We start from the raw sequence: 27,931 nt of genomic DNA on the forward strand, positions 1-27,931 counted from the left end.
TTTTCATACCATTTTAAAAGTGTTATATTCTATATTCTAGTGTTATATTCTAGTGCCTGTTTGCATTCTCTTCCCCTCCTTATTGTTTTATTATGATTTTATTAGAATGTAAGCCTATGCAGCAGGGTCTTGCTATTTACTGTTTTACTCTGTACAGCACCATGTACATTGATGGTGCTATATAAATAAATAAATAATAATAATAATAATAATAATAATAATAATAATATAGCTCTTGCAGCTTTAACTGTTGTAATGAAGAGGGAATTTCACCAGGTTCTCCATATATACAAATGACACCTGCAGAAATTCCCTTTTCAATACAACTGTTAAAGATACAGGAGCCCTGTCCTCCTTTTCATATGGTCACCCTACAAATACATTGTATATGTATACAAATAAAATATATACAATTGTAGACAGATTAGATATAATGAATTTCATACACTATAGTGTGTGTGTAGATAGAGTATGTGAAGTAAATAAATAAACGTCTGCAGAGTAATCCTTCCGTCCACTAATGAGTTCAAACTTCAGAGTATCTCTTTTTGGCTGATTGCCTGCCTTCATCGCTCCTCTTGGGGCAGGCAGACAAAAGTGCCTCCGGCTCTCCTGCCCAACTTCGCATTTCGGAAAAATCAGGCACCCACGCAACAGCCTCTCATATGAGCTCAGAAGCCGCAACTCCCCTCTGACCGGTGCCTGGTCTGCTCTGATCTCTTTGCATGACAATGGCCAGCTCCTTTATTTGCAATTATTACAAGGCTGCACGTGACCGGCCCCAGAGCGTAACCATAACTCAGCATTTTCTTTCGGCCGCGGCCCGATTTAATTGTTTGGTTGGCCGCCGCCGCCTCCACCGTAAGCGAGCTGCGTTTCAAAAACAAATGAACCAGGAGCGTGGTAAAGCGCATCCCAAATATATATATATGGGAATATGGCCTGTTGGACCCGAGTAAACACGCACAGGCTCAAGCTGTTGACTTTGCTGGGTGACCCAATTCGTTGCAGTCCTTTCTAAAAGCGCGTGTTTCCAGCTTGGAAAGGCAGCTTGCATGGGAGGGAGAGCTTCCGTTAAATACAGGCACCCTACAATGAAGCCCCTGTATGTGTGTGTACATATGCATATGGATGTCTACAACAGGGTGACCATATGGAAAGGAGGACGGGGCTCCTATATCTTTAACAGTTGTCTAGAAAAGGGAATTTCAACAGATGTCATTTGTATGCCTGCAGCACCTGGTGAAATTCCCTCTTCATCACAACAGTTCAAGCTGCAAGAGCTATTCTAGAGTGACAAGATACAAAAGAGGGCAGGGCTCCTGCAGCTTTAACTACTGTGATGAAGGGGGAGTTTCACTAGGTGCTGCATGCATAACAATATCCTTGTTGAAATTCCCTTTTCAATACAACTGTTAAAGATACAGGAGCCCTGTCCTGTATCCCTCTGCTATACATGTATAATACCTCTGTGGATAAAATCCAGCATAAATCCAATTTAGAGTAGAAATGAACAGGGCTAGGAAATGGCTAACTTATGTCATTCATTTCAATGGGACTTGTGCTGGATTTTAGCCTGTGTGTTTGCAAAATATTGCAGGCTCTGTGTGTGTGTAAAATGTATATCTACACACACACATATACAAATATAATTGTTTAGATGTGGAGCAGTATGTATATAAATGCAATAAAATACATATGTAGATGTACACACATGCGAATACACATATCTGTTTAGATGTGGAACAGTATAAAAATGCAGTCAATAAATAGCTAAATTATATCTATATATTTATATGCACAAATGTATATGTTCATACTAACGCACGATATATTATATTTGGTTATATATTTGGCCTGTGGAGAAAATCGGAAGTCAATTTTATGTTTTAAGTAGGGTGACCATATGAAAAGGAGGACAGGGCTCCTGTATCTTTAACAGTTGCATAGAAAAGGGAGTTTCAGCAGGTGTCATTTGTATATATGGAGAACCTGGTGAAATTCCCTCTTCTATACTAGAGCTATACTAGAGTGACCAGATTTTAAAGAGGACAGGGCACCTGCAGCTTTAACTGTTGTGATGAAGAGGGAATTCCACCAGGTTCTCCATATATACAAATGACACCTGCAGAAATTCCCTTTTCAATACAACTGTTAAAGATACAGGAGCCCTGTCCTCCTTTTCATATGGTCACCGTAAGTGTTATGTGTGTTTTTTAACTTTGTATATGTTTCTCTCTCTCTCTCTCTCTCTCTTTTTTGTATAGTGTTTAAGTTGGTTTTGTTTTGAAAAATAAAAACTTTAAACGTAAAAAAAAAATCAACCTGTATTTTTCTATTATGTTACCTTTTAATTATCTTTTACATGCTTTGTATTAAACTCCGCTGGTTTGTGACCGTAATGAATGAAAGGATGGCAAACCCCACCCTCCCTCGCCTGTTACCGGAGCCGTTGTCGGCCCGTGAACCGCAAAGTCTGCGGCGGGGCGAGAGCGGCGCTGGGATTGGCTGGCCGGCGTCGGGAAGCTCCTCCCTCTCCCCCCTCCCCCGGCTCATATGACTGGTTTTGGCTGCTCAGCCTGCTGCGCCTGCCCGCGCGTTCTTTTTGCCTCTCGCTGTGGTCGAACCGGGCGCCGACGCCGCCAGCCAGCCAGCCAGCATGAAGACGCGCTGCCCCGCTGCCCCTCTCGGCCTCGTCCTCTTCGGCCTCCTGCTGCTCGACGGCTCCGGTGAGCGACGCGTCGGACCGGCGGTGGGTGGGTGGCTGGCTGCGTGGGTGGATTCCAGCTTTTCAACCGAAGTGGGCTCGGGGCTCGGGCGCCCCCCGAAAATACAGTGGGGGAGAGAAAGAGGGGTCTTCCTTTGCGGAGGGCTGCGGAGCGACCCTATTGTTAATATCATAATTATTTCATCATAATTGAATTCACTATTACGCTATTTATTTATTTATTTATTGCATTGATACAGCCGAAGCTCTCTGGGTGGCTTACAAAAGTTAAAAACAGTAAACATTAAAAACAAATATACAAAATTTTTAAAAAAAAAACAGAAGAAGATAAAAACAACAGTGTCCTTGTGAAAACAGCTATTCTGGTGGGGGGGGGGGTTCAGTTAAAAACGAACAAACTCAACCCATGTTGTTAACTCGTATTAGTAGTATTTTTGCAACGTTATTGAATTACATTATTATTTCAGCATTATTGCTTCATCATCATATGTGTTTCTGCATCATTCTTGATTTACTTTGTTGTTACTACAACTATTTGCTGTTGTTGTTATTTCAGCATTAATATTGCTATTGTTTCATCGTCATTGCATTTTTAACAACAACACCCAAATATTTTTCTCTTAGATGCCTTGAGCCTTTTGGGGTTTGTTCTTGCAACTTACAAGAATGGTTAGAATAAACAAAAACCTGAAATGGCTAAAACCAATTATTGCTATCTTATGTGTGCACTAATTTAGGAGCTGTGAGTGAAACTATTATGAGAACTATATGCCAAACATTAGTTTAGATGGCTTAGGTTGCAATGCTGTGCATGTTTAGATGGGGAATGGGGGGGGGGAGTCCTGCAACTCCCAGTATTCCCCAGCAAGGAATGCTGGGAGTTGTAGGACGTTTTTTCAGATTACATATGTATGGGACTACACCCTAAATGATTCCGAGAACTTCTCTATGCAAAGGTTAGCTTTCCATAGAGAAGGTTTATTTATTTATTTATTTATTTAGAATATTTATATACCGCTCCCGATTGAGAAATTTCGGAGCGGTGTACAAGGTAAAAATGAAAATAAAAACAGAATAAAACAGTTAAAACAAAATTTAAAAAGAAGCAAAAAACAACAACACAGAAATCCAAGGCTGCATGTTAAAGAAAGGCTTCTTGGAATAAAGATGTTTTCAGGAGGCGCCGAAAGGAGTACAAGGTTGGTGCCTGCCTGACCTCCAGAGGCAGGGAATTCCACAGGAGGGGGGCCACCACGCTGAAGGCTCTTCCCCTGGTGGATTCCAATCGGAGGATGGATCTAGGTGGAACCACCAGGAGCAGGCCCTCGGATGACGTCAGTGACCGGGCAGGTTGGTAAGGGAGAAGGCGCTCTCTCAGGTATCCTGGTTGCCTGCTGTATCTCTGCATAAAGGACTGATCTGGCTTGCTTCACCCTTTTCCTGTTGGCCTCAGCTGCATCTGCTTGTTCTTGCCATAGGTGTGCTTGGGACATTTAACCACACCCAAATGGGACAGGGTGTTCCCAGTTCTGTCCTGTCCCTGCATTCAATGCAGTGGGGAAACTCCAGTTACTGCTACTGCCAAGGTGTTCCAGAAGACTACCTACCTGAGGACAAAGGGGCCTGTGTTGTGCCTCTGCATGGATTACTGTGCTGGCTTGTTTTCTGGTATCAGAGGCAGTATATGCCTTGTAATACCAGTTGCTAGGGAGCAGAAAGATGCTATTGCTTATGGGAAGTCCTGGGCTTGCCAGCTTCTCATAAGCATCTGGTTGGCCATGGTGGGAACAGAATGCTGGATTGGATAGGCGTTTGGATCTGTTCCAGCTTCTGATGTTGTGAGTCTTCAGCATGTCTTTGGCTTGAGGGCAGTTGAGTCATTCAGTATCCACCCAGCACTGAGATGTGCAACATGAAGTCAGTGACTCCGTATCTGTCTTAAGATGGAGTCAGGAGTAGGCGACTGTTGCACATTCTTGTATTAAGAATGTCTGTCCTTGGAGACAGCTGTCTGTTGGCGTTCCCTGCATAAGTCATGAGTTGCCTCTTTCCAGTGGGACATGCGCTGAGCACAGTGACATGTGCAGAAATGCAGGGTGGTCACTATTACAATTTTCCTGCTAAAAAATGGAACTTCTAGGTGCAAGAGTGACTTGCACCTTCAGACTCTTAATACTAAGGGAAGTGAGTTTCAGCTGTCAAAAAGTTATTATTATTATTTATTTATCTAGCACCATCAATGTACAATTTATATAGCACCATCAATTTATATAGCACCATCAATGTACAATGTACAAGTTCTAAGGTACTAGTATATGGGAGGGGCCGAAGAATGAAAGGTAAAAATTAGGCAAGTGGTCGTTTTTGGGAGGAGGGCTGGGTATTGTATTGTGTTCACACTTAATGTTTCTAATCTATTCCTCTGGCTCAATGAGTCTTGCAAAGTGGCTCCCATCAATCTTTAACAACTAAATATACAGAGCTCAAACTCATTCTCAGAGCACCAGAGATAAACTTGCTTTGAGAGATTAAAAATACCTTTCTGCAAGAGCCTAAGACAGTTTTTATTGCCATTTCATGCCTTGTGCATTAACTTTGAAATACTAAGGCTGCAGTCCTAAGCATGGTCCAGCTACACGACAGAAAATCCCAATAGCTTTAACTGTTTTAAGAACAGAAGAAAACTGAAAGCATTAAAATGTGTCTTAACTCTGGCATAACAAAGAGATCCCTCCTTAGTATTAGAGCTATCAGCCATCCAGAACTCATATGGATTGCTCATCTTCTGGAAGATCTGTCCATAAACAGAACACCTGTTTAGTTCATCTTCTCTCTTGCATCTTCTCAAGATAGGTTAGCAGGGCGAGTGATTTACATGATAAATACAATTAAATTAACTACCATTTCTGGTTGTCAATGTGTTTCTCTTGGAATTCTGTTCCACAAATACATATGGGGCAGGGGAAATAGTTTTCTGTTCAGGAAAGTACAAGTGTGCTTTTTGTAAAATTCATCTGTAGAACAGCTAGTTGCCCACTGTGAACAGAATGCTGGATTAGTTGGTACCTTGGCCTGATCCAGCATGGCTCTCCTTATGGTTGTATAATAAAGCAAGTAAATGTAAATAATGTCTATGGTTGTACTTCAGCAATAGGCCTTTTCATAGAGCATTTTCCCCAATTACTGATGCTGTGAATGGCTGAGCTTAACAGGTTAAAAGCATGTAACTTGGGTGACAGACGTGGGCTGGGAAAACGCTCCTCTCAAGAATGCTCTTACATATCCAAAGAGTAAGGCCATTTTGCTTACCTGTCTTAACAAGAGTGCAAAAAACAGGTGTGTGTTTTTAAAATCCTTGTGTCAGTCTGTGCAGATGTTCTTCAGACACTTTAACATAGAGCTAGGCAACCTGAGTCTCTCCAGATGTTTTGAACTCCTCTCAGCCAGCGGGGATAATGGGAGATATGCAAGGGGCATGAAGTTGTCGAAGGCTGACATAGACAAAAAGACAGTAGCACGGAGGTGTCGTAGCTCAGTGGGAGAGCAAAAGCGTTTACACTCCATGCATAAGAATCCTTGGCATTCCCAGTAAAAGCAGGACTTGAGTTGCTGCTACACAGTGCGTATAATACTGGTTCATCCAGCCCATTACTAATTCACTTGAAGGGAGTTTCACGTTGGAGGACAGTGTGGGAAAGACAGGATTGAGCACGCCTTGGGTGTTGCAGTAATATTTGTCCGAGGGCTGTTAGAATGTCATCAGAGGGGTTGGCCAGCTGAAATAAAAGTGGCTTCACAAGAGTCTTTGTCCTCCACAGTGTGCTTATGCATTTGTTTTCTCTGTGTTGCAAGACGAAATGGAGAAACAATACATTTTAGACTCACTCGGGACTGAAAACGTTTTCCCATGCTTATTAAGTGTGTGACCCTTGATGTGGCTTCTTGGCGTGGTTTCTTTTAAACAAAAGTAAAAGTTTGTTTCATTTCTCTATTCCTACAAGGAGGTCAGTTCTGTAGCTGTAGTTGTGTCATAACTATGAACTCAGATCATCAAGCACAGTGTAAGCTTGGCTTCCGTAGACAGCACAACTTGAAGTGATCCGTTGACTCTCTCAAATGAGAAATACAAATACTTGCATAGCTCACAATTCACTTCAGATGGTAAACCTTAGTGGTCTGCCCTTCTGTAGGGAAAAGCATATCGTTGGGGTAAATGAGCAAGAGCCAATCAGATCCTAAAGTCTTTCCATGGATTTCCCAGCATAATCCCCAATTCGAAGAATTCCCCCTCTGCACTTCTCTCCCTTGTGGATGCTAAAGGTGCAGTCTTATGCATGTTTAGATAGAAAAAGTCCTACAACTCCCAGCATGCTCCAGCCATGCTAAACATGGAGCTTGTGGGTGAATTCTGCCTTGCATCTCTTAATACAAAGGTCTGATGGATGACCTTTATCGAGAGAGGGACAGGGGGGATGCAACCCTGTTAATCCTGCTCGATCTCTCAGCGGCTTTTGATACCATCGACCATGATATCCTCCTGGATCGACTCTGTGGGATGGGCATCGGAGGCACTGTTTTACAGTGGTTCCGGTCCTACCTACAGGGTCATTTTCAGAGAGTAGCATTGGGTGATCAGTCCTCGGCCTCTTGGCAATTGAGCTATGGAGTGCCGCAAGGGCACCATCTTGTCCCCAATGTTATTTAACATCTATATGAAGCCGTTGGGAGCGGTCATTAGGGGATTTGGAGCTAAATGCCATCAATATGCTGATGACACGCAGCTCTATCTCCCTGTGACAACTGAATCAGGTGAGGCTGTGCAGGTCCTGGACCAGTGCCTAGACTCAGTAATGGGCTGGATGAGGGCCAATAAACTGAGACTGAATCCTGGCAAGACGGAAGCCCTGTGGGTGAGTGGTTCTCGAGTCCGGGAGACAGGCTCATTGCCTGTTCTGGATGGGGTTGCTCTGCCTCTGAAAGAACAGGTTCGTAGTTTGGGGGTACTCTTAGACCCGTTTCTGTCGTTGGAGGCTCAAGTAGCCGCCACGGCTCGAAGTGCCTTTTACCATCTTCGGTTGGTTCGCCAACTACGGCCTCTCCTGGACAGGGACAGCTTGACCATGGTGGTACAGGCATTGGTAACCTCAAGATTGGATTGCTGCAACACGCTCTATGTGGGGCTGCCCTTGAAGCTGCTCCGGAAGCTGGAGCTAGTGCAGAATGCTGCAGCTCGGCTGTTGTCTGTAGCTGCCCCTTTCCAGCATGTACCTCCTCTCCTGAGGGAACTGCACTGGCTGCCTATTCGCTACCGGGCCAGGTTTAAGGTACTTGTACTTGTGTACAAAGCCCTAAACAACTTAGGACCAGGATACCTGAGAGAGCGCCTTCTCCCTTACCAACCTGCCCGGTCACTGAGGTCATCCGAGGGCCTGCTCCTGGTGGTTCCACCTAGATCCATCCTCCGATTGAAATCCACCAGGGGAAGAGCCTTCAGCGTGGTGGCACCCCTCCTGTGGAACTCCCTGCCTCTGGAGGTCAGGCAGGCGCCGACCTTGTACTCCTTTCGGCGCCTCCTGAAAACATCTTTATTCCAAGAAGCCTTTCTCTAACATGCAGCCTTGGATTACTGTTATTGCTTCTTTTAAATTTTGTTTTAACTATTTATATTCTGTTTTTATTTACATTCTACATTGTACACCGCTCCGAAATTTTTCAATGGGGAGCGGTATATAAATATTCTAAATAAATAATAAATAAATAAATAAATAAATAATACAACAGGAAGTGAGTTTCGGATATCAAAAAGTTCTGAGGTACTAGGAGATGGGAGGAGGAGGCGGCAGAAGAATGGAAGGTTAAAACCTAAAAAAAAAAAACCCTAACCCTTCCTCATCTGGTTCACACAATATCCTGTGTGGGGTTGCATACTCAAAAGGTGTCCACAGGGGTCCTTCTCCGCGAGCCCCTGCCAAAGGAAGTGAGGCAGGTGGCTACTAGGAGGAGGGCCTTCTCTGCTGTGGCACCCTGGCTGTGGAACGAGCTCCCCAGAGAGGTTCACCTGGCGCCTACACTGTACTCCTTCTGTCGCCAGCTGAAGACCTTTTTATTTTCTCAGTATTTTAACACCTAATTTAACTTAAATTTAAGCTTTGCTGTTTTAATTCCGTATTTTAATCTATATCAATTTATGCTGTGTGGTTTTATCCTGGTTGTGCTTTTTATATTGTGTTTTGCATTTCTGTTTTTAGACGGTCGTTTTATTATGCTTTTCATGGTTTCAATTTCTGTGAACCGCCCAGAGAACTTTGGCTATTGGGCAGCATAAAAATGTAAGAAATAAATAAATTGTGTCATTTGAGTAGCTCCATGGTGATTTTAGATCTTCTTACTGTATTTTATATTTGTATGACGCTTAGCAGTCTTAGAACAAGTTATGTGTAAATAAAAAAAACAGCTGCTTATGTTCTAGTGACCATCTTGGGCTGCTGCGCTTTGTACCTTATGTTTGTTAACTAGGACGCTTCTGGCAAACAAGGCAGCGTCCTACAAAATACCCTTGATGCAGCCAATTCACTCTAAACATTGTTGCTTGCAGCAGTAGGCTGAATCTTTAACTTTTCTTTTTCTTTTCTGGTCTTGTTTACTCTAAACAATGAGCCGCCTAATTGTGGTTTACTGGAGGTAGTTAGAACGCTGTCTTACGAACAAACAATGTTCTAGTTCTTTTCCAGACCTATGCTGTGGATGTAGAAGTGAAAGATGCCTCCAACATTACATGCCTGTATGCAAAGTGGATGATGAACATCTCAATAACGTATGAATCGGAAAGCAATGGGTTTGTAAGTGTCATACCTGGCATTATTTCTGCTGTTCAAGCTTTCAGAATCTGAGAGATGCCTGCTTGCTAACTATTAGTAGTAATAAAAGAAAAATTGCTGCATTTATATTCTGCTTTTCCTCCAAGGAAATCCAGGTGACTTACAAGGCTTCTCTTCCTTCCTCTCTCCTTCATTTTATCCTCACTACAACACTCTGGAGTAAGTTAGGCTGAGTTACTGACAGGCCTTGGTCTCCTAGTGAGTTTCATGGCAGGGTGGAGATTTGAACACGGGTCTCCCTGTTCTGAGTATTCTAACCGCTACATCACACTAGCTGTTTATATTCTGGGAAATACTGAATGTTTATCATTTGAGTTTCAAATCTTCAAATTAACCTTGTGTCCAATACAGTAAACAGGGTTCAACTTAAAAGGAGGTACAAAATTTGCCAAAATTTAGCATGTTGTGTGAGCCATTCCTAACCATGGTGGCTACATAACCATGGTTTAAACCCGGTCACTAAAAATTTGCTGCGAAAGTGTGGCTTAGCGTGTTGTATGAACGGGCCCAGTGAGTCAGTCCAGCTAGGCCAATATTGTCAACACTGACTGGCAGCAGCAGCTCTCCACGGTTTCGGACAGGAGTTTGTTCAAGATGCCAAGGATTGAACCTGAGACCTCCTGCCTGGAAAGCGTGTGGAACATAGGAAGCTGCCTTCTACTTAGTCAGGCCCTTGGTCCATCTAGTCCAGTATTGTCGACACTGACTGGCAGTAGCTCTCTAGGGTTCCAGGCAGGATTCTTTCTGTGACCTTCCTGGAGAAGCCGGGGATTAAACCTGGGGCCTTCTGCATGCAAAGCAAGGTGCTGTATGACACAGAGCTATGACCCTTCCCTGCTGTGTGGTCTACCACTGTGCCTCAGCCCTTCCCCAAAACAGATGAGCATTATCCTGTTTATGCAGTTTGAACATGCTAATCAGTAACTGTTGTCTTCCAAATCTTTCAGAAAAAAACCGCTTTTACACTCCCGGAACAGTTAACCTACGACGGAAGCTCTTGTGGCAACGACACCAAGGGCCCGGTGCTGGCAATAGAGTTTGGCAAAGACCATTCTTGGGTGATCAGCTTCACAAAAACAGCCGACACCTATCAAGGAAGCATCTCCTTTACCTACAATACCAACGATACGGAGTTATTTCCAGATGCTAAAAAGAAAGGTAAATGGGATTCCAAGTTGCTTTGCTGTAGCTTTTTCTGCAGCTGTCATTATTATTGTTGTTTGGTAGGGTTTTCTGTTCCTCGCTTAAAAAAAAAAAGTCCTAAAATTCTGATCCCAGGTAATCCAAACTTGTACCAAACAAAACCAGTCTTGGAACAATTTGCGTAACTGTTATATAATTCTAATTGGGGAAAGGGATAGCTTAAGATTCAGCAGGCTGATACAGGGTTTCAGCGCCTGAGGCTGTGGCCTACTCAGAATATGCCATATATTGGTTAGTCTTCAAGTCATCCACACAGCTTTTTATCACAGTTAATGGTGAAAATGGTTCTTCTCCTGGACTTAGCGATGGCTTTTACCAGAACATAAGAAAAACAACCCCTTATTTTAAGGAGTTGCCGTGCTTTCATAAGTGTCTGTCTTGCAATTAACAGAAGAGCAAAATTCTTTCTCTGCACCCAGCTTAATACCCTGTTTTAATGTAAAATAAGTCGCAACAGAGCGTGACCCTCAGCCGTTTGCATTTCAAACTGTGAGCAAATAGTGCGAGGAGGGTGGATGTTGGAAAACTGCTTTTGTACTTGAAATGCACCAAGAGACTTCTTGCATCTCTTTAATGTTTATCCGCATCCGTTGCCAGTCCTGAGGCCTCTGTTCTGTTCTTTCCAGGCCTAATTACTATCTCGGCGAACTATCCTGAGCGTCCAGTCCAATTAAACACAGTTTTCAGTTGTAATGATGTGGACTTCATTGAAGACGACAACGTTAGACAAGACTTCTGGAATGTCAGTCTGCAGGTTTTTCTTGAGGATGGCTTTCGCAGTAGCAATAGTGAGTGATTTTTGCAAGCATTTCTCTTTAGCTAATGTTAATGGTCTCTGCTAGCTAATCAGGTCAGCATATACACTTGATAATGGAATGTACAGTGTCTGAGATTAGAGAATCTGTCTTGTACACCATGAGGGTTCACTGAGACCTGCTGCTTCTGGCAACCGAGAAGCACTGTTTCGTGTGTGTGTTTTCAGAATGAATCATAGAATCATAGAATAGCAGAGTTGGAAGGGGCCTACAAGGCCATCTAGTCCAACCCCCTGCTCAATGCAGGAATCCACCCTAAAGCATCCCTGACAGATGGTTGTCCAGCTGCCTCTTGAAGGCCTCTAGTGTGGGAGAGACCACAACCTCCCTAGGTAACTGATTTCACTGTTGCACTGCTCTAACAGTCAGGAAGTTTTTCCTGATGTCCAGCCGGAATCTGGCTTCCTTTAACTTGAGCCCGTTATTCCGTGTCCTGCACTCTGGGAGGATCGAAATGTTCTCTAACTGCCATGTTTACAGGACAGAACATATTGCCAGGGAGGGAGGGTGTTCTTTGGCACTATCCTGGAATCCTGTAGAGAAGTTGCTGGTTTGCTGTTAGTAGTTGTCTCCTGTTCTTTGTACACAAACTAGGATCTTTATGTAGTTCAGCTTTATGTAGTTGGGAACTAAAACGATCAAGGCAAAAACCCAACAACTTCAAGTATAACCTCATGGGATCTGAGCTGGCGGTGACCGAACAAGAAAGAGATCTTGGGATTGCAGTGGACAGCTCGATGAAAATGTCCACCCAGTGTGCGGCCACTGCAAAGAAGGCAAACTCCATGTTAGGCATTCTAAGAAAAGGAATCGAGAATAAAACGGCCAGTATCGTACTGCCCTTATACAAATCTATGGTGCGACCACACTTAGAATGTGGTGTACAGTTCTGATCACCACACCTAAAAAGGGATATTGTAGAGCTGGAAAAAAGTACAGAAAAAATCAACTAAAATGATTGAGGGGCTGGAGCATCTCCCCTACGAGGGAAGGTTACATCAACTGGGATTGTTTAGCTTGGAAAAAAGGAGGCTGAGGGGAGACATGATAGCGGTGTATAAAATGATGCATGGTGTGGAGAATGTGGATAAGGAGGCATTGTTCCCCCTCTCTCAAAATACTAGAACCCGGGGTCATCCATGAAACTGATTGGTGGGAGATCCAGGACAAATAAAAGGAAGTATTTCTTCACACAGCGCATAGTTAAATTGTGGAACTCACTACCACAAGATGTAGTGATGGCCACCAATGTGGATGGCTTTAACAGGGGGTTGGATAAATTCCTGGAAGCGAAGGCTATCAATGGCTGCTAGCCTTGATGGTTGTGTGCTATCTCCAGTATTCGAGGCAGTAAGCCAGTGTGCACCAGTTGCTGGGGAACATGGGCGGGAGGGTGCAGTTGCACCAATGCACCATGTCCTGTTTGTTGATCCCTGGCCGATGGCTGGTTGGCCGCTGTGTGAACAGAGTGCTGGACTAGATGGACCCTTGGTCTGATCCGGCATCAGGGCACTTCTTCTGTTCTTAAGGCGCTGGAGTATCTCCCCTGTGAGAAAAGGTTACAACACCTGGATTTCTTTAGTGTGGAAAGAACGGTGATTAAGGGGAAGCGTTATAGAGGTGTACAAAACTATGCATGGAGTGGAGAATGCGAATAGGGAGATTTTTCTCCCTCTCATATAATACTAGAACCCAATGGGGTCATCCCATGAAGCTGATGGGTAGGAGATTCAGGACAGATAAAAAGAAGGACTGCTTCACACAGCGCAGAGTTAAAACTATGGAATTTCCTACCACAAGATGTAGCGATGGGCACCCATTTGGATGGCTTTAAAAAGGAGTTGTGTAAATTCCAAGGTGGGGAAGAGGCTGTCAGTGGCTACGAGTCCTGATGGCTCTATGCTACCTCCTCCAGCATCAAAGGTCGTATGCCTATGTGGATTGGTTGCAGAGGAATATGGACAGGTGGGTGCTATTGCACTCATGTCCCGTTCGTGGGTTTCCTGTGGGCAGCTGGTTTGCCACTGAAGAGAATGCTGGACTGGATGGACCCTTTATTTATTTATTTCATTTTTATACCGGCCAATAGCCGAAGCTCTCTGGGCGGTTCACAGAAATTAAAACCGTAATAAAACAACCAACAGGTTAAATGCACAATCACAAAATACAGTATAAAAAGCACAACCAGGATAAAACCACGCAGCAAAATTGATATAAGATTAAAATACAGTTAGAACAGCAAAATTTAAGTTAAAATTCAGTGTTAAAATACTGAGAGAATAAAAAGGTCTTCAGCTGGCGACGAAAAGAGTACAGTGTAGGCGCCAGGCGGACCTCTCTGGGGAGCTCGTTCCACAGCCGGGGTGCCACAGCAGAGAAAGCCCTCCTCCTAGTAGCCACCTGCCTCACTTCCTTTGGCAGGGGCTTGCGGAGAAGGACCCCTGTGGATGATCTTAAGGTCTGGGCAGGTACATATGGGAGGAGGCGTTCCTTCAAATAACCTGGCCCCAAAAGTGTTTAGGGCTTTGAATGTCGATACCAGCACTTTGAATCGGGCCCAGACCTGGACTGGCAGCCAATGAAGCTGGAAAAGGACTGGTGTAATGTGATCTCGCTGGCCAGTCCCTGTTAGTAATCGTGCTGCCCTGTTTTGTACCAGCTGAAGTTTCCGGACCATTTTCAAAGGCAGCCCCACGTACAACGCATTGCAATCCAAACGACACCCTTCTGTTATCCAGCATGGCTCTTCTCATGTTAAGGGTTAGGGTATCTTTCCTCCCCTTCCAGATGTTGTTGGATTGGAATCGCACCAGCCTTCACCACTGGATGTGCTGGCTAGGCATGATGGGAATTGCAATCCGACGACATCTGGTCAACCACAAGCTGCCTACTCCTGAAGTAGTTGGAAAACTGCATTAATCGGTAAACACATTAGATTGAAGAACATCAGAATTTGGAAGGTTAATGTAACTGGGATGTAAACATAGCTTGGGTGCAGCGGATTGTGCTGTTGCAAGTGTCTGCGTTCCTCTTTTTCAGAGACTCTGTGTGATCAAGTTACAGTGCCGACAGCCACTGTGCCGACAACCACAGTGCCCAGCACCACCACAGAGCCTAACGACACGACATCTTCTCCTTCACCCACTCTTCCTCCAGAAGAGAATCCTGCCACCGGAAAATACTCTGTTGTAAATGGGACCGCAGCCTGTCTTTTGGCAACCATGGCTCTGCAGCTGAACATCTCTCAAAAGGTTTTTACACAGTCGCTGTTTGATCTGTAAACGTAGACCCCAGCTGGCTGGGGCATTCTGGGAGATGCAGTCCCAACACATCTGGAGCGCCCCAGGTTGAAGAAGGCTGATTTAGAACATCTGAAAGTTGATGCGTTATTCAAAGGATGGGTGTTTTTCCTAACTTCAGCTGACTGGGACAGTTTTGAAGTGGGCTTAATAAAAGCAATAGAGTGGGATTGTGTTGTGAAACCAGGTGAAAATGCCTTGGAATAGCCCCCCCCCTCTCCATCTTAAGGCAGTATTCTATACTGCTCTCCTAATACCTGCCAGTTGTAGATGCATAGTTCACCTGTAGAGGGAACCCACACTTCTGAGACTTGCTATTGATGCTTGTTTAAAGCTCCTTTGGATTGTAAGGTGGAGAAAAGAGCCATTTCAGCTGGAAGTTACTCAAGATAGTTTTACAGCTGACTACAAGAGCTATTCTGTGTCCACCAAACAAGCCTGCCTGTCCTGTTCAGGCAGCAGTAAAAGTGATGAAAGAATTGGTTTTAATAGGACTGAAATGCCTGATTCTCTCTCAACCTTCAGGAACCTCTAATAATTAACTTTAATCCAAACACCACTTCTGCCAGAGGGAGCTGTGGCGCTACATCTGCCGTCCTCGAGCTGAAGGATAAAAACAACAGGGTTGTTTTCGTGTTTGCAGCCGTAAGTCGCTCTGTGTTGTGTATGTCAAGCGTTTCCATTTCATTACAATCCTCTTTCCTTCCCCCCCTTTGTGCTCCGATGGAATGAATGCTCCCTGCGAGAGTAGTGTCACAACTCCGCAAATGGTATTGGGGTGAGGAGAGAGACGGGGGGGACAGGGGAGAAGCCGAGTTCGCCCCTTTGCGAAAGTGCGCGTAACTCAAATGAAAAATTATTTTATAGATTTCGTTTCATCTCTATACCGTCCAATATCCAAAGCTCTCTGGGAGGTTCACAAAAATTAAACTCCTAAAGTACAGTGTAAAGTAGGGATGTGCTCCGCTTCTAATCGGACCGGTGAATTAGAAGCGGAGCGGGGGGCTTCGCCTGCCCTTAAGGCGGAGGCGAAGAGGATTGGGGGGCCGGTGGAGCATGGCGAAGAGGATCGAGGTGAAGGCGGATCCTTCGCCTCGATCCGGAGCTCCGCCGGAAAGGTAAGTGGGGTTTACCAGGCCCTGCCGCTGTTGCTGTCGCCCATGCGGTGACAGCGGCAGGGCCCGGTAACCCCCCTCCCGCCCTCCTCTCCCTTACCTGCCTCCGTCCGCGGACCGTCGGCATCTTGAATTGAGCCCGCGGTTCAAGCGGCCCAGACTTCCTGGTTGAACCGCGGGCTCAATTCAAGACGCCGACGGACCGCGGACGGAGGCAAGTAAGGCCCCCCTCCCCCTTGGTCCCTTACCGGGCTCTGCCGCCGTCGCCGCCGCATGGGCGGCGATGGCAGGAGGGCCCGGTAAACCTCCCGCCCTCCTCTCCCGGCCTTACCTGACGCCACTCCCCTTCACTGCGGAGCTCCGATTTGGAGCCGGAGCTCCGCGGCGAAGAGGAGCGGAGTATGGGCGGAGCGGCGCAGAGCGGAGTGGGCCGATCCAAAATTTTCGGATCGGCCCGCGGGGCGGAGCGGGGGTCCGTGCACACCCCTAGTGTAAAGAATAAAATACGGAAGCTTAAACCACGATATAAAAGTACCAACAGAATAGAACTGAGCAGCAGCACAGAGATTATCCATTTTATTTATTTTTTTGCCTTCAATGTTTAATTCTGTCTCTCAGTATCGAGGCAATTTGAAGTGGCTCAGCAGTGCTGCAAGGGAACAGGTTATGTTTCTCTAGGATTTGTTGTCCGCCCTCAACCTGCAGCTTTTAAGAGCATGATCACAGACAGATGAATTGAGAGAACCTCTTTTCAGGGTGGTGAGGGGATCTCGTGCACAAGTCTTCCCAAACCTGAGAAGCTCCAGATTAGACTGCAAGTGCTTAGAAATGCACATCTGGAGCAAACTAGATTAGGGAAGGGCTCTCATACTGAGGGGCGAAGTAATTTGTGCTGTTGCTCTAGTGCCAAATTCTATGCTTACTGATGGCTATTAAGTCCTAGGCCTCTCGACCTCTGAAACTAACTAAAAACATTTATTTAATTAAAAATATTTCTTGGCCACCTTTCAGGGCAAGAGCCTTCCCAAAGTGACATACAACTCACATAATAAAACCCAGGGCAGTAATAATAATTTTAAAAGAAACGGCAAAAATTCTAAAACAGCATAAAACAAAACCTTCAGCTCACAATTACAGCTACAGTCTGTCCAATGAAACATAATTTGGGGGAGGCTAGAGTAAAGTATTACGCCTCAGGGCCTTCTTAAAAAGCCTGCAGTGATGGGATCTGGTACTCCCCCGATGGCAAATTACGCCAGAGATCAGGGGCCACTGCAGAAAAGGCCCTTCCCTTATGTAGCTGCCCAATTAACTGTCGTTAGAAGTGGGCAAATGAGAAGGGCCTCTCTTGCTGGTCTTCAAGCACAGGCAGGCTGATACGGGTGAAGGCGACCTTTCAAGGGATTTGATCCCAAACCATTTAAGGTGGTGAAGGTCAAAACCTGCACTTTAAATTGGGCCTGGAAACACCCTGGTAACCAGTGTAGCTGGTGCAGTGTTATTTATTTATTTATCTAAGCATTTTTATGCCGCCATTCATCCAAAAAAAGCTCTCATGGCAGCAGCTTACAAAATATTTCTTGGCAGTCCCTGCCCACAGGCTTACAATCTAAAAGACATGACACAAAAGGAAAGGGGATTGGGAAGGAGGAGGAGGGGGGAAAGAAAAGCAAATTCAGGCACCACATTCTTAGTTTCAAAGTTCAGCAGTGACAGTTGGCAGCAGGAGGAGGGGGGCTCTCAGCTGGAGCTGGACCCAGGCATGATGGAGAGGTGCCTGGCTGCTGCTTCCTCCCTCACTGGTGGCCTCTGCAGAGGCAGTTGACAGCAGGAGGGAGGGGGCTCTCAGCTGGAGCTGGACCAGGCACGATGGAGAGGTGCCTGGCTGCTGCTTCCTCCCTCATGGGTGGCTTTTGCAGAGGCAGTTGACAGCAGGAGGGAGGGGGCTCTCAGCTGGAGCTGGAGCCAGGCATGATGGAGAGGTGCCTGGCTGCTGCTTCCTCCCTCACTGGTGGCCTCTGCAGAGACAGTTGGTAGCAGGAGGGAGGGGGCTCTCAGCTGGAGCTGGACCAGGCACGATGGAGAGGTGCCTGGCTGCTGCTTCCTCCCTCACTGGTGGCCTCTGCAGAGACAGTAGGTAGCAGGAGGGAGGGGGCTCTCAGCTGGAGCTGGGAGTATCTAGTTATCTAATCTAGCCTTGCCCCCACCAACACTCAGGCAGCTGCTTTCTGCACCAGCTGAAGTTTCCAGACCATCTTCAAAGACAGTAGTTCTGCCTGGAGATCACTAGTGCCTGGATAACTGAGGCAAGCTGCATCCTCTCCTAAAAGGGCTCCAGCTGGTGTTCCAGCATAACTAGTAAAACACACTCCTGGACACCGCAGCCACGTGGCCTCACCCACTTAGCGCAGAATCCGGGAGAACCTCCAGTCTATACAATTGGTCTTTTAGGGGAGCTCAACTCTTAAAAACTGCTCATGTTCTCTTAAAGGCTGTTTCAGTTGTATATGTCTCTCGGATGTTTTTTCCCCTTTTAAACAGAGGGCTCAAAATGCTGAAAGATATTATCTGAGAGAGGTAAACATCACTGTGGCTGAGTCTACAAACGGTAAGAAATTCTACTTGCAATCAACCATTGGTCTAACTCTTAACTTTGAATGGAAGGTATCCAGGCACCTGAAACTAGGAGAGAGACTTCAGGGCATGTAAAACTTAGAAAGTCATTTTAGGTGGTGTTTATCTTTCTTGCCCCTTTTGCTGCCTGTGATGGCGGTGGCAGCAAGAGAGGGCCTTGTGACACTCGACCACCATGAATAGACCTTTCACCTCTACAATAGGCAGCAACAAAAGATGACCGGGCTTGGGGGGAGGTTAAGTACCATCAGTAGTTGAGTGTGGGCTGTTTTGAATTGTCTATTGAACCATGGGTCATTGTGTTGCCGGAACACAGCCAGGGTGGCTTATTAACCACGCAGGGTAGGGTGTTTTCTTCTTGATCAAGCCACCTTAAGAACCCATGGCTTGTTGTTCAGGGCGGTTAACAAGCCACACTGCATGGTTAACAATCCCACCTGGCTGCGTTCAGAAACACGATAACCTGCCTTGCAGGAAATGTGCTGCATTCAGACGACACGATAATCCACGGTTCAACAAGCAACCCCTGGTTCAAACTAACCCACACTCAAAAGAGTGTAGGGCCGGATCTACACTACTGCTTTAAAGCGCTTTATAATAGTTTTCCAGTGTTTTAAAGCAGTTAAAGCGCTTTATAACTGTTATAAAGCGCTTTAAAGCAGTAGTGTAGATCCGGCCTAGGTTAGCATGGTATGTGAACAGCTCAACTCGCTCAGGAAGCACCCTTCACTTTGCCACCCACAAATGGGTTTTGTGGAGTGGCATCTCCCCTATGAGGGAAGGTTACATCAACTGGGATTGTTTAGTTTGGAAAAAAGGAGGCTAAGGGGAGACATGATAGAGATGTACAAAATTATGTATTGCATGGAGAATGTGGACAGAGAGACACTTTTCTCCCTCTCTCAAAATACTAGAACCCAGGGTCATCACATGAAGCTGATTGGTGGGAGATCCAGGACAAATAAAAGGAAGTACTTCTTCACATAGCACATAGTTAAATTATGGAACTCACGACCATAAGATGTAGTGATGGCCACCAATCTGGATGGCTTTAAAAGGGGGCCGGATAAATTCCTGGAGGTGAAGGCTATCCATGGCTACTAGCCCTGATGGTTGTGTGCTATCTCCAGTATTCAAGGCAGTAAACCTGCGTGCACCAGTTGCTGGGGAACATGGGCGGGAGGGTGCTGTTGCACCATGTCCTGCTTGTTCATCCCTGGCCGATGGTTGGTTGGCCGCTGTGCGAACAGAGTGCTGGACTAGATGGACCCTTGGTCTGATCCAGCATGGCTCTTCTTATGTTCTTATGTACAGCTGGGAGGGGGGTTTTGTGCAGCCATAGCATGCAAGGAGGAAAAAGTTAAGCTTCCCCTTCCCCCTCGGCAATTCCCTAGGCAGTCTGCCTGTGTGGCATTTAAGCTCAGAATAAACCTCTCATTGACATGAACGGGCATTCAGGGCTGTGGAGATAGATCTGTGGCTTGGGGGATAGATTCCAGGGTTGGCTCCAGGCTTAGCAATACCTCTTGACTACAGCCCTAAATTAATCGATTAATTGGTATCTTAAACAATTCAACTGAGAGTGCTCTCTCCTCTCATATACACAAGTGAGCATGCATAAACATATACATACTGTACTGTGCTGTGAGCTTTTCAAAGAAATTAGCTGAAAATAGTCCTCCTAGCTACAGAACTCTTATCAAATTGGCTCTGCTAGTGCTTTTAGAAATGGGTAATTAAACCTCCAGCCAGCCAGCTCCATGTAAAATTGTCTGTTCCTTTTCAGAGACACTTTTTGCTGGAAATCGTAGTCTCAATTATTGGGACACCTCCCGGGGCAGTTCGTACATGTGCCGAAGAGAGGAGACTCTCGTAGTTGCTCCTGGATATAAAATAAACATTTTTGACTTAAAGATCCAGCCATTTGATGTAGAAGACGGCCAGTTCTCTCAAGGTAAGAATGAACCTCCAACCATTCACAGGTGGAAGAAGCTTTTGAATTGAAAAATCCGAGTTTAAAGTAGGAGCAAAACCTTGTCAACAATGAAGTCAAAAGCTACTTCCAGACCCCAATAGCTAGGTAAGTTTTCCCCTTGTCAGGTAGCAATCGGATGCTGCACTGTAGCTAAACTACAACTGAGATGGAACTGCTGGAGTTTCAGGGACTATCCAAAGTCTTTTTGCCAAAAATGAATTTTCTATGCTAGTAGGTTGTTTTTGTGGCTGCTAAAGATTTGGTCTATGAGAATGAGGTGGGGCCCATGTGCAGCGCTCTGGTTTTGGGAATTCCTGCCAGAGCTGGGCTTTGCAGTAATTCAGCTAGCAGAATTACTTTCTGGCATTAACTTGCCTGGGTTTGCTCTTGCATATTATATTGTTAGTGTGGTCTTAAGGTTGAGAATTTATGTGTGTATTAGAAAGCAGCCTTGGCTTATTGGAGGGGGGAAGAAATGAATTATAAAGAACAAATCTGACATGAAAGTGCATGTTCTGCTGTAAACAGTGTCTGATCTCTCAAAATTAGAAGTTTCACCTTCTATTTGAAGATTGCTACTGTGCAAGAAGCCTTTAGACCAATAATTAAGGCATCAATTAGCTACTTGTTATGCAACAGTGTTTGTACTCGTCTAGCTGTCAGCCTTGTTTTGAACGAAGTTTATTGTCCGTGTTCTGTGTCTGAACAGCCGGAAAGTTTTAGTTTGATTAGATGAACTGATGTCCCTGCACTGAGGAAATTAATCTATACCACCACCTGACATGGCTCCTTGATCTAAACTCTTGGTAAAGTTTCCATCATTGAACATAGCAAACATTTGGTTTATAGTTTTCATGTAAGTTTGGTCACTTTTAGGTGTGTGCTTTAATTGTTGATTGTCTGAAAGATTATTAGCCATTTTTTCTAGGGTATGGAGGGTTATGACAACTCAGCTCTTCGTTATTAAATCAGAGGCCAGATTCTAAAATTTAGGTTTATAATCCTTGCATGAAGCTAAAGCCTCTAGCATTTGCTCTTGGCAAACGTATTTTTTCTTCTTCTATCATCACCTTTCTCACCTACAGCGCAAGAGTGTTTGATGGATGATGACTCCATTCTAATTCCAATTGTAGTTGGTGCTGCTCTTACAGGCTTGATTGGCATTATAGTGCTTGCTTACCTAATTGGCAGAAGAAAAAGCGATGTTGGATATCAAACCTTATAAACCTTGCATGACTGCTGTCTACTCTGGTTGCGATAAAGCAAGTCCAAGCTACCCCAATGGAAACCGGCCACCTAAATTTCACGGTTCTCTCCTTAAAAGCCTGGCGATGCTCCAAACTAAAACGTAATCAAGGACATACCTCTTCTGAACAAAATAAGTACTTCATAAGATGTATTGGGACTGGCGAACGGCCATGGCAAAATTAGCCTAAAGTTAATCTTGCAAATGTTTTGTACGTGAACTCATGTATGGAAATGTATCTGTTAGTAGGCAATGGTCCCGAAAGGGAATCACACTGTACTTTTAAGTGGATCAAAGTTTTAGAGCAACATGGAAAGCCTGGGGTTTGTATTTGCTGCCTTGTACGTCCCATTGTTTACGATTGGAGGGTAATCAGGCTGTCTTGTCAATGAATATCTCTTGATAGCCAAGTCAGCCTGAATAAGCCTGATTAATGCAGGCAGGAGCGTGCAAGTTTTTCTAGCACTATTGCAATAGTAGCTTTTCAAGCTCTTAACTAATGTCTGCTCTCTGGTGAGGTGGAGAACTGCAGAGCCTTTACCTTGTAGGGGTTAATTTGGTTATCTGTCATCTACAGGGCAGGAAGAGTTTTTTTTCGTTAATTTCGCCTGTTCACTCTTTTTAATAAAAAGAAAAAGCGGTGTGGGGTGGGGTAAAAGCAAACTAATTAAGTGCCCTTAACTTGTACAGCAAATGTCTGGGCTTATTATTGAAGGCTTTTAGTTTCACTGCAGCCATTGATGCTAGTTTGAATCTGTTACATCCTTTCATACTGAATGCTCACCAAACAAAACAAGAGATGGAAGGCAATTGGTTACATGGCACATTGATTCATCGCTCTTTACAGCTATGCATTTTAAGAGCATGCTCCTTGGTGGCTGCTATGCTTGGAAGGAGCTGCTTCATGAAGGGTACGGTGGAGTGGAAGCGCGGGACCTAACCAAGGAATAAATCCCCACTGTACACCTTGGAAGATAAGTTCTGCAGCGTACAACGTTCTACTCCTCAGTTTCCATTCTGTTTCAGTAAGGGGTTACGTTGCATGAAGGCCGCTGAAATATGTAGAGCTTCTGCAATAATTGGGGCGTGCATGTGGGAAGTGGCCTCACGAAAGGGAGTCCTTCTCTTCTGAGCTTCAAACTGGCCCTGTTCAGAATTAAGAAAGGTGCTCTTAGATGACTAAGAAATGGCCACACACTTAAATTGAGCCTTCACTGCAACCCTTCGTAAGCATCCTTTTAAGGATGAAGAGAACGAGATGGTCGCCCTCATGCTGCAATAATCTACTTGGTTTTCTCCTCAAAACGCAATCGGCTTTTAGCTGAAAATCACTCTTGCAAGCTCTCTTCTAGAAACCCCTTTTCTTGGCCTGGTAATTTGATTATGCATGTGTGTTTGTATAGCGGTTGTCTTTGCACATATGACATTATAGACTTTTAGATCAGCTGCAGCTACTTAAAAGTGGCCATGAACATGTTCCTCATAACCAAGCCAAGGCCACGCCTTCATTTTGAAGGTATAGAAATGCTTCTGCTAAACACGTGGAGCTTCCAAATGAAAAAAAAACACTCCACACAAAATCACCTGTGCAATGACTTTAGAGTAACTGGCTCATGTAAAACCCTAAACTTTAATGTCTCCTTTAACCTGTCAAAGTCATTCTGTTTCCTATAATTGTATTTCTACAGAGGGAATTGTCTGTCTCCTCAAAATGCTTTAATAAAAAAAAAAATCTTCTGTTCGTAAGGAATTTGGGTCACACTGCTTAATTGCAAAAGCTTTTCAAGAAGGCTGCTCTAGGATAATCACCGTTGTCCCAAAGCTGGAAGAGGGATTCTTCATTATTCTAAATTCAGAAGTTTTATACCTTCTAGTTCCAGTCTATGGTTATTTATCTGCTGGAGAACTCGTGAATCTGCCACAGAACCGATTTATAGTGTCCTGGGGTGGTTTCTAGTATGCGCACAGGTCATTGGGGCAGGGCGGTATGTCTGAAAACTACTTTAAGGGCGAAACTAAATATGATACTTGCAGTCAGAATGCAATGTAATTTACGTACGATCAGATTTCAAAGAAACTACTCCACTGTCTGGTACAACATAACCTAGGTCCTGCTTATCCATAAATATTCTGTATTTAAGTACCTACAGTTGTCAGCCCACTAGCAGAATCTTGGGGAGCTAGGAAGGCCATGTTGATAGTTCAGCCCTGCTTGCTTAAACAATCTCGGATGCTCCGAAAAGAAAAATTTCTTCTTTTAGCATAGAATTTGCAGCAGCTAGTAACTGGGGCCCTGCCGTGCTTACCCAGTTCATGTGGAGGTTCTTAAAAGTATCTCAAGGCATGAAACAATTGGCTCACGCCTGTAATGTTTAGCAGCTACATCACATAAAATGGTGGCTGAAATCTAGCTTGGTCAGTAGTCCTCTCACATCTAGAGGTGAGGGGTCAGGAACTTCCAATTTCTAACTTAGACTGTTTCAAGTGTGTGATAAATGGATCCCCTTCAAAACTGCTCTGCTGATGCAACGTTAGGCTAGGTGGGATCTGGGTTGTTACATATGTACGGTGGCGATTTTCTGTTATTCGTTCACTTGAGCAAAGATTTGGATTAGCTTTAAGATATCTCAGGTGTTTCCTAAGGTTGGGTGGTCTTAACATGCTTGAAGGAACTGCTACTGAAATAAAGGCAAGGCTTTCAAACTGGCACAGTTTGGGATCAGGCTGCAGCCACATAGACTAATGAAAGGCACAGCTCCTTTCAGTTGTGTTAGGCTGGTTCTAGAGAATGTTCTGTGCACTCTGAAGGTGAAACCAATGAATTCTAGAACCGTGATGTGTGTCAAGTGCAAAATCCCTTTCGAGATAGCAGTGGCTTCTGAGAGCTCCACAATACGCTCGTTTTTAGTTGGGGGAGAGGAGATGAAAAGGCAGGGCTAGCAGAAAAAATGCCTTATTTTTGCCCAAGGAATACTTTATTGGCTTTGTCCCAAGTTTAGGTTTTTCACTTAAGCATTTTGTTTGGGGGTGGGGATCCCAGAATGTGGTCATATTCAACCCGTAATGAACATACGGAATTTATGGCCGCAAGATGTGTTGGAGGGCCACTGGTTCTGAAAGGGGATTTGACAAATGGAGGAGCAGAAAAAGTCTGTCAGTTGCTATGAGCCATGATGGCTAAATGGAACTTCCGTCTTCAGAGGCAAATATCACAAAGCGAGGGACTATTGCCTTGGAAACCGTAAACCAGGCAAAGGATCTTGTCCAGTAGACAATCTTCCCCAACCTGGCTCCCTCCAGATGTTTATGTCTTTGGCTTCCATTATCCCTAACCATTGGGCTTTCTGGCTGGAGCTGATGGGAATTATTGTCCAAAACATCTGGAGAGAACCAGGTTGGAGAAGGGTGCAATGAGGCAATTCGTTTTGATGTCTGCACTGGAAATTCTCCCCAGAGGAGCTTACTTTTTCAGCCTAGATGGGAAGGGGGCGCGGAATGATTTCATCTCTGGGGGGGGACCTCATCCACTTAACTGTTCCTATTACACTTTCTCCATTTAGCTGAAGATTGCATCTTCGATGTGGACAACTTCTTTGTGCCTATTATGGTGGGAGCTGCCCTGGCCGGATTAGTTTTTCTGGTGCTTATGGCTTATTTTGTTGGCCGCAAAACTCATCGTAACGCCGGCTACGAGCAGTTTTGAAAAGCGGGAGGCAGCTTGCGCTGAACACTTCCATTTTCAACCGGCTGAGGAGCGATTTGCACCTGAAGACTTGGCTGTTACACAGAGGTCATTTAAAGAACTACTTATGCTGATTCAAGGAGGCGAGATTATTATTGTATGTTGAATTGGCTACTCATTAGAAAAAGCTGGAAGTGACTTAACTTGGAACTCTTAACTTAAGCCAAATATGCTTCTCCCCACCCCCCAAAAAACACACTACAGATCACTGCACTGCCAAAGTATTGTGACACTATAGGCCACCACAGATGTCTGGTTCTAGAAGGACTGGTGCAGAATTAATGTTAGCTTCCTGCAAACCATGATTTACAAAGCTACAGCCAGCTTTCGAAGTACACATTCTTTCGTCTGCCATTTCTCTTCCCAGGGTTAACTGCGGTTTTGACCTACATGTGCACTGGCGCAAATCATTGTTCAAAAACAAACACCCAATGATTAGAACCATAGTGTGAAGTGGGTTCCCCCCCCCCTTTCAAACCGTAGTCATTAGAAGACCCAAGTTTGTGTCGATGCATATGTATTGCGAAACCAGGAAAGGGAGAGAGGAAATCTCTCCAGAGGCAGGAGGCAAAAGGACCGTACATTGGCTTCTGAATTGCAAACCAGAGTTAAAGTATCAACCTAAAACACGAGGCGAGTCGGTTTGATCACGTTTGGAAGTTCAAATGTAAATCCGACATGTGAAATTTCCTGGGCTGGTTTTGTGCATTCCTTGTGTGCTGTGTTGAAAGGGCTTTTATTCACACTGCAGGGAAACCAGGGAAGTTGTCACTCACCTCTCCTGGAAGTGGAGGTTGTGCATTAAAAACAAATTATTAAAAACAACAACCCAGCAACCCTACTTTTGAGAAGTAAGGATGGCACGTTATTGGGTGCCTCTGCCATTTAAATGTCTGAAGTCTGGGGCGATTTTCCCGCTGTCTCACTGAGTGCATTGAGTTTATCTCGCTTTCCAAATGTGTGACTCAGCCAAAGAAGTCCCCGTTTCATCAGTTTCCTTTTTACACTACAAACATCTAAAGTGGCCCTACCTAAGTGTACTTTTAATATTTATATGTTTACCACTTAAGATAAGTTTTTTCTATTAAGCGGTTAATTCGTTAATGATTAATTAATTATGAAATGTTGTACCTGCTGGCGTGATCGAAATGGGTTATTGTAGCTTTGCACACCTGTTTGTGAACAACCTCCAGTGTTGTGTCTTACTGTGTTTTGCCTTAAGTTATTGCATGTGTCTATATATGTACAGCCCTTTTATATGTAATATGCTTATACTTTGGGCTGGTTCACGGAAACAAAATAAGCCACTGTGGCTTATTTAAATTGCAGCGCATGCCAAGTGTGTCTTTTCTAATTACTGTGCGGGCACAGCTTGTTATGTTGTCCAAAACTGGGTGGCTACATGGCTTGTTGGGAGGAGGATCAAACCTACAACAGACTGTGGGCATGTGCCACAGTTTAAGCCACCGTGGCTTGATTTGATCATGTGCGAACCACCCCATAGTTAGTGTCGGTATTTTATATGAGCATGACCAGTCGTGGCACACTAAACCATGGTTTGCGACTGCTCTCCCATTCCCTCTCCTTTCATGATCAGGAGAAAAAGTTCACCTTCCCTTAATCACATTTTGATGTGTCACCTGGAGCAACAAATTGTGGTTAACATTAACTATAGTTGGTTTAGAATGCCAACTTGAAAGCATGGTTTCTGAAGCTTCTCTAAATTAACCATTGTTAATGTTAACCAGAGTCCCCATTTTAGATGACTTGGGAAGTTGAGATGGGCTAAAAGTGGACGTTTCTGAGTTCCTCCTCTTGGCTGCGCAGGTGAAAGGGATGGGTGTACGTGCAAGCCCAGACTCTATGTGGCATATTCTTGCTCATGCATGACATGTTAAACCATAGTTTAGTATGACATGGACTCTGCACTTTGTGTAACTTTTGCTAAAATAGCTGCCTTAAGCAGGTCCTTTTAGGTCAGAAAAACAGCATATAAGCTTCTAAATCAAAGTGGAAGTCTCCCTTTGGGGAAACCGCTGCCAAAGAGATCCTCAGTTCAGTAATGTCAATACACTTTGGGGACCTTCGCAACGAAGAGTTTTCAGTACAGCACAACTTCTAAAAAAAAATTGTAACACCTAATCTTGTATAATGACTTCTTGTAACTAAAAAAAATAATGATGTAATATTCTAGATTCCAGTTTGCCTTGTATGTTATCTCTAGTGAGCTGTTGAAAATGTTAATGAAGTGACTTGCCTTGTAACCCACACAGTTTGGGAGCTGGGTGAAGCCTCG

General features: G+C 44.6%; 1 protein-coding gene across 3 annotated transcripts; it reads left to right on the forward strand.

The window, feature by feature from the left end:
- The first annotated feature begins 2,629 nt into the window (after positions 1 to 2,629).
- LAMP2 (lysosomal associated membrane protein 2) lies at positions 2,630 to 27,931 on the forward strand. Of its 3 annotated transcripts, none has more exons than XM_063141943.1 (9): positions 2,630 to 2,729; positions 9,449 to 9,567; positions 10,554 to 10,764; positions 11,436 to 11,597; positions 14,664 to 14,875; positions 15,449 to 15,568; positions 18,580 to 18,646; positions 20,459 to 20,626; positions 25,454 to 27,931. In XM_063141943.1, exons 1-9 carry the CDS (start codon positions 2,660 to 2,662, stop codon positions 25,594 to 25,596), a joined length of 1,272 nt encoding a protein of 423 aa, XP_062998013.1. In that variant the 5' UTR covers positions 2,630 to 2,659; the 3' UTR covers positions 25,597 to 27,931. The 3 variants fall into 3 exon arrangements, with proteins under 3 accessions (XP_062998013.1, XP_062998015.1, XP_062998014.1); XM_063141945.1 differs by lacking the exon at positions 25,454 to 27,931 and adding an exon at positions 21,733 to 23,634; XM_063141944.1 differs by lacking the exon at positions 25,454 to 27,931 and adding an exon at positions 21,727 to 23,634 and having other exon boundaries at positions 20,459 to 20,620.

Source organism: Elgaria multicarinata, chromosome 15 (assembly GCF_023053635.1).
Source record: "Elgaria multicarinata webbii isolate HBS135686 ecotype San Diego chromosome 15, rElgMul1.1.pri, whole genome shotgun sequence".
In the NCBI taxonomy this organism is placed as follows: domain Eukaryota; kingdom Metazoa; phylum Chordata; class Lepidosauria; order Squamata; family Anguidae; genus Elgaria; species Elgaria multicarinata.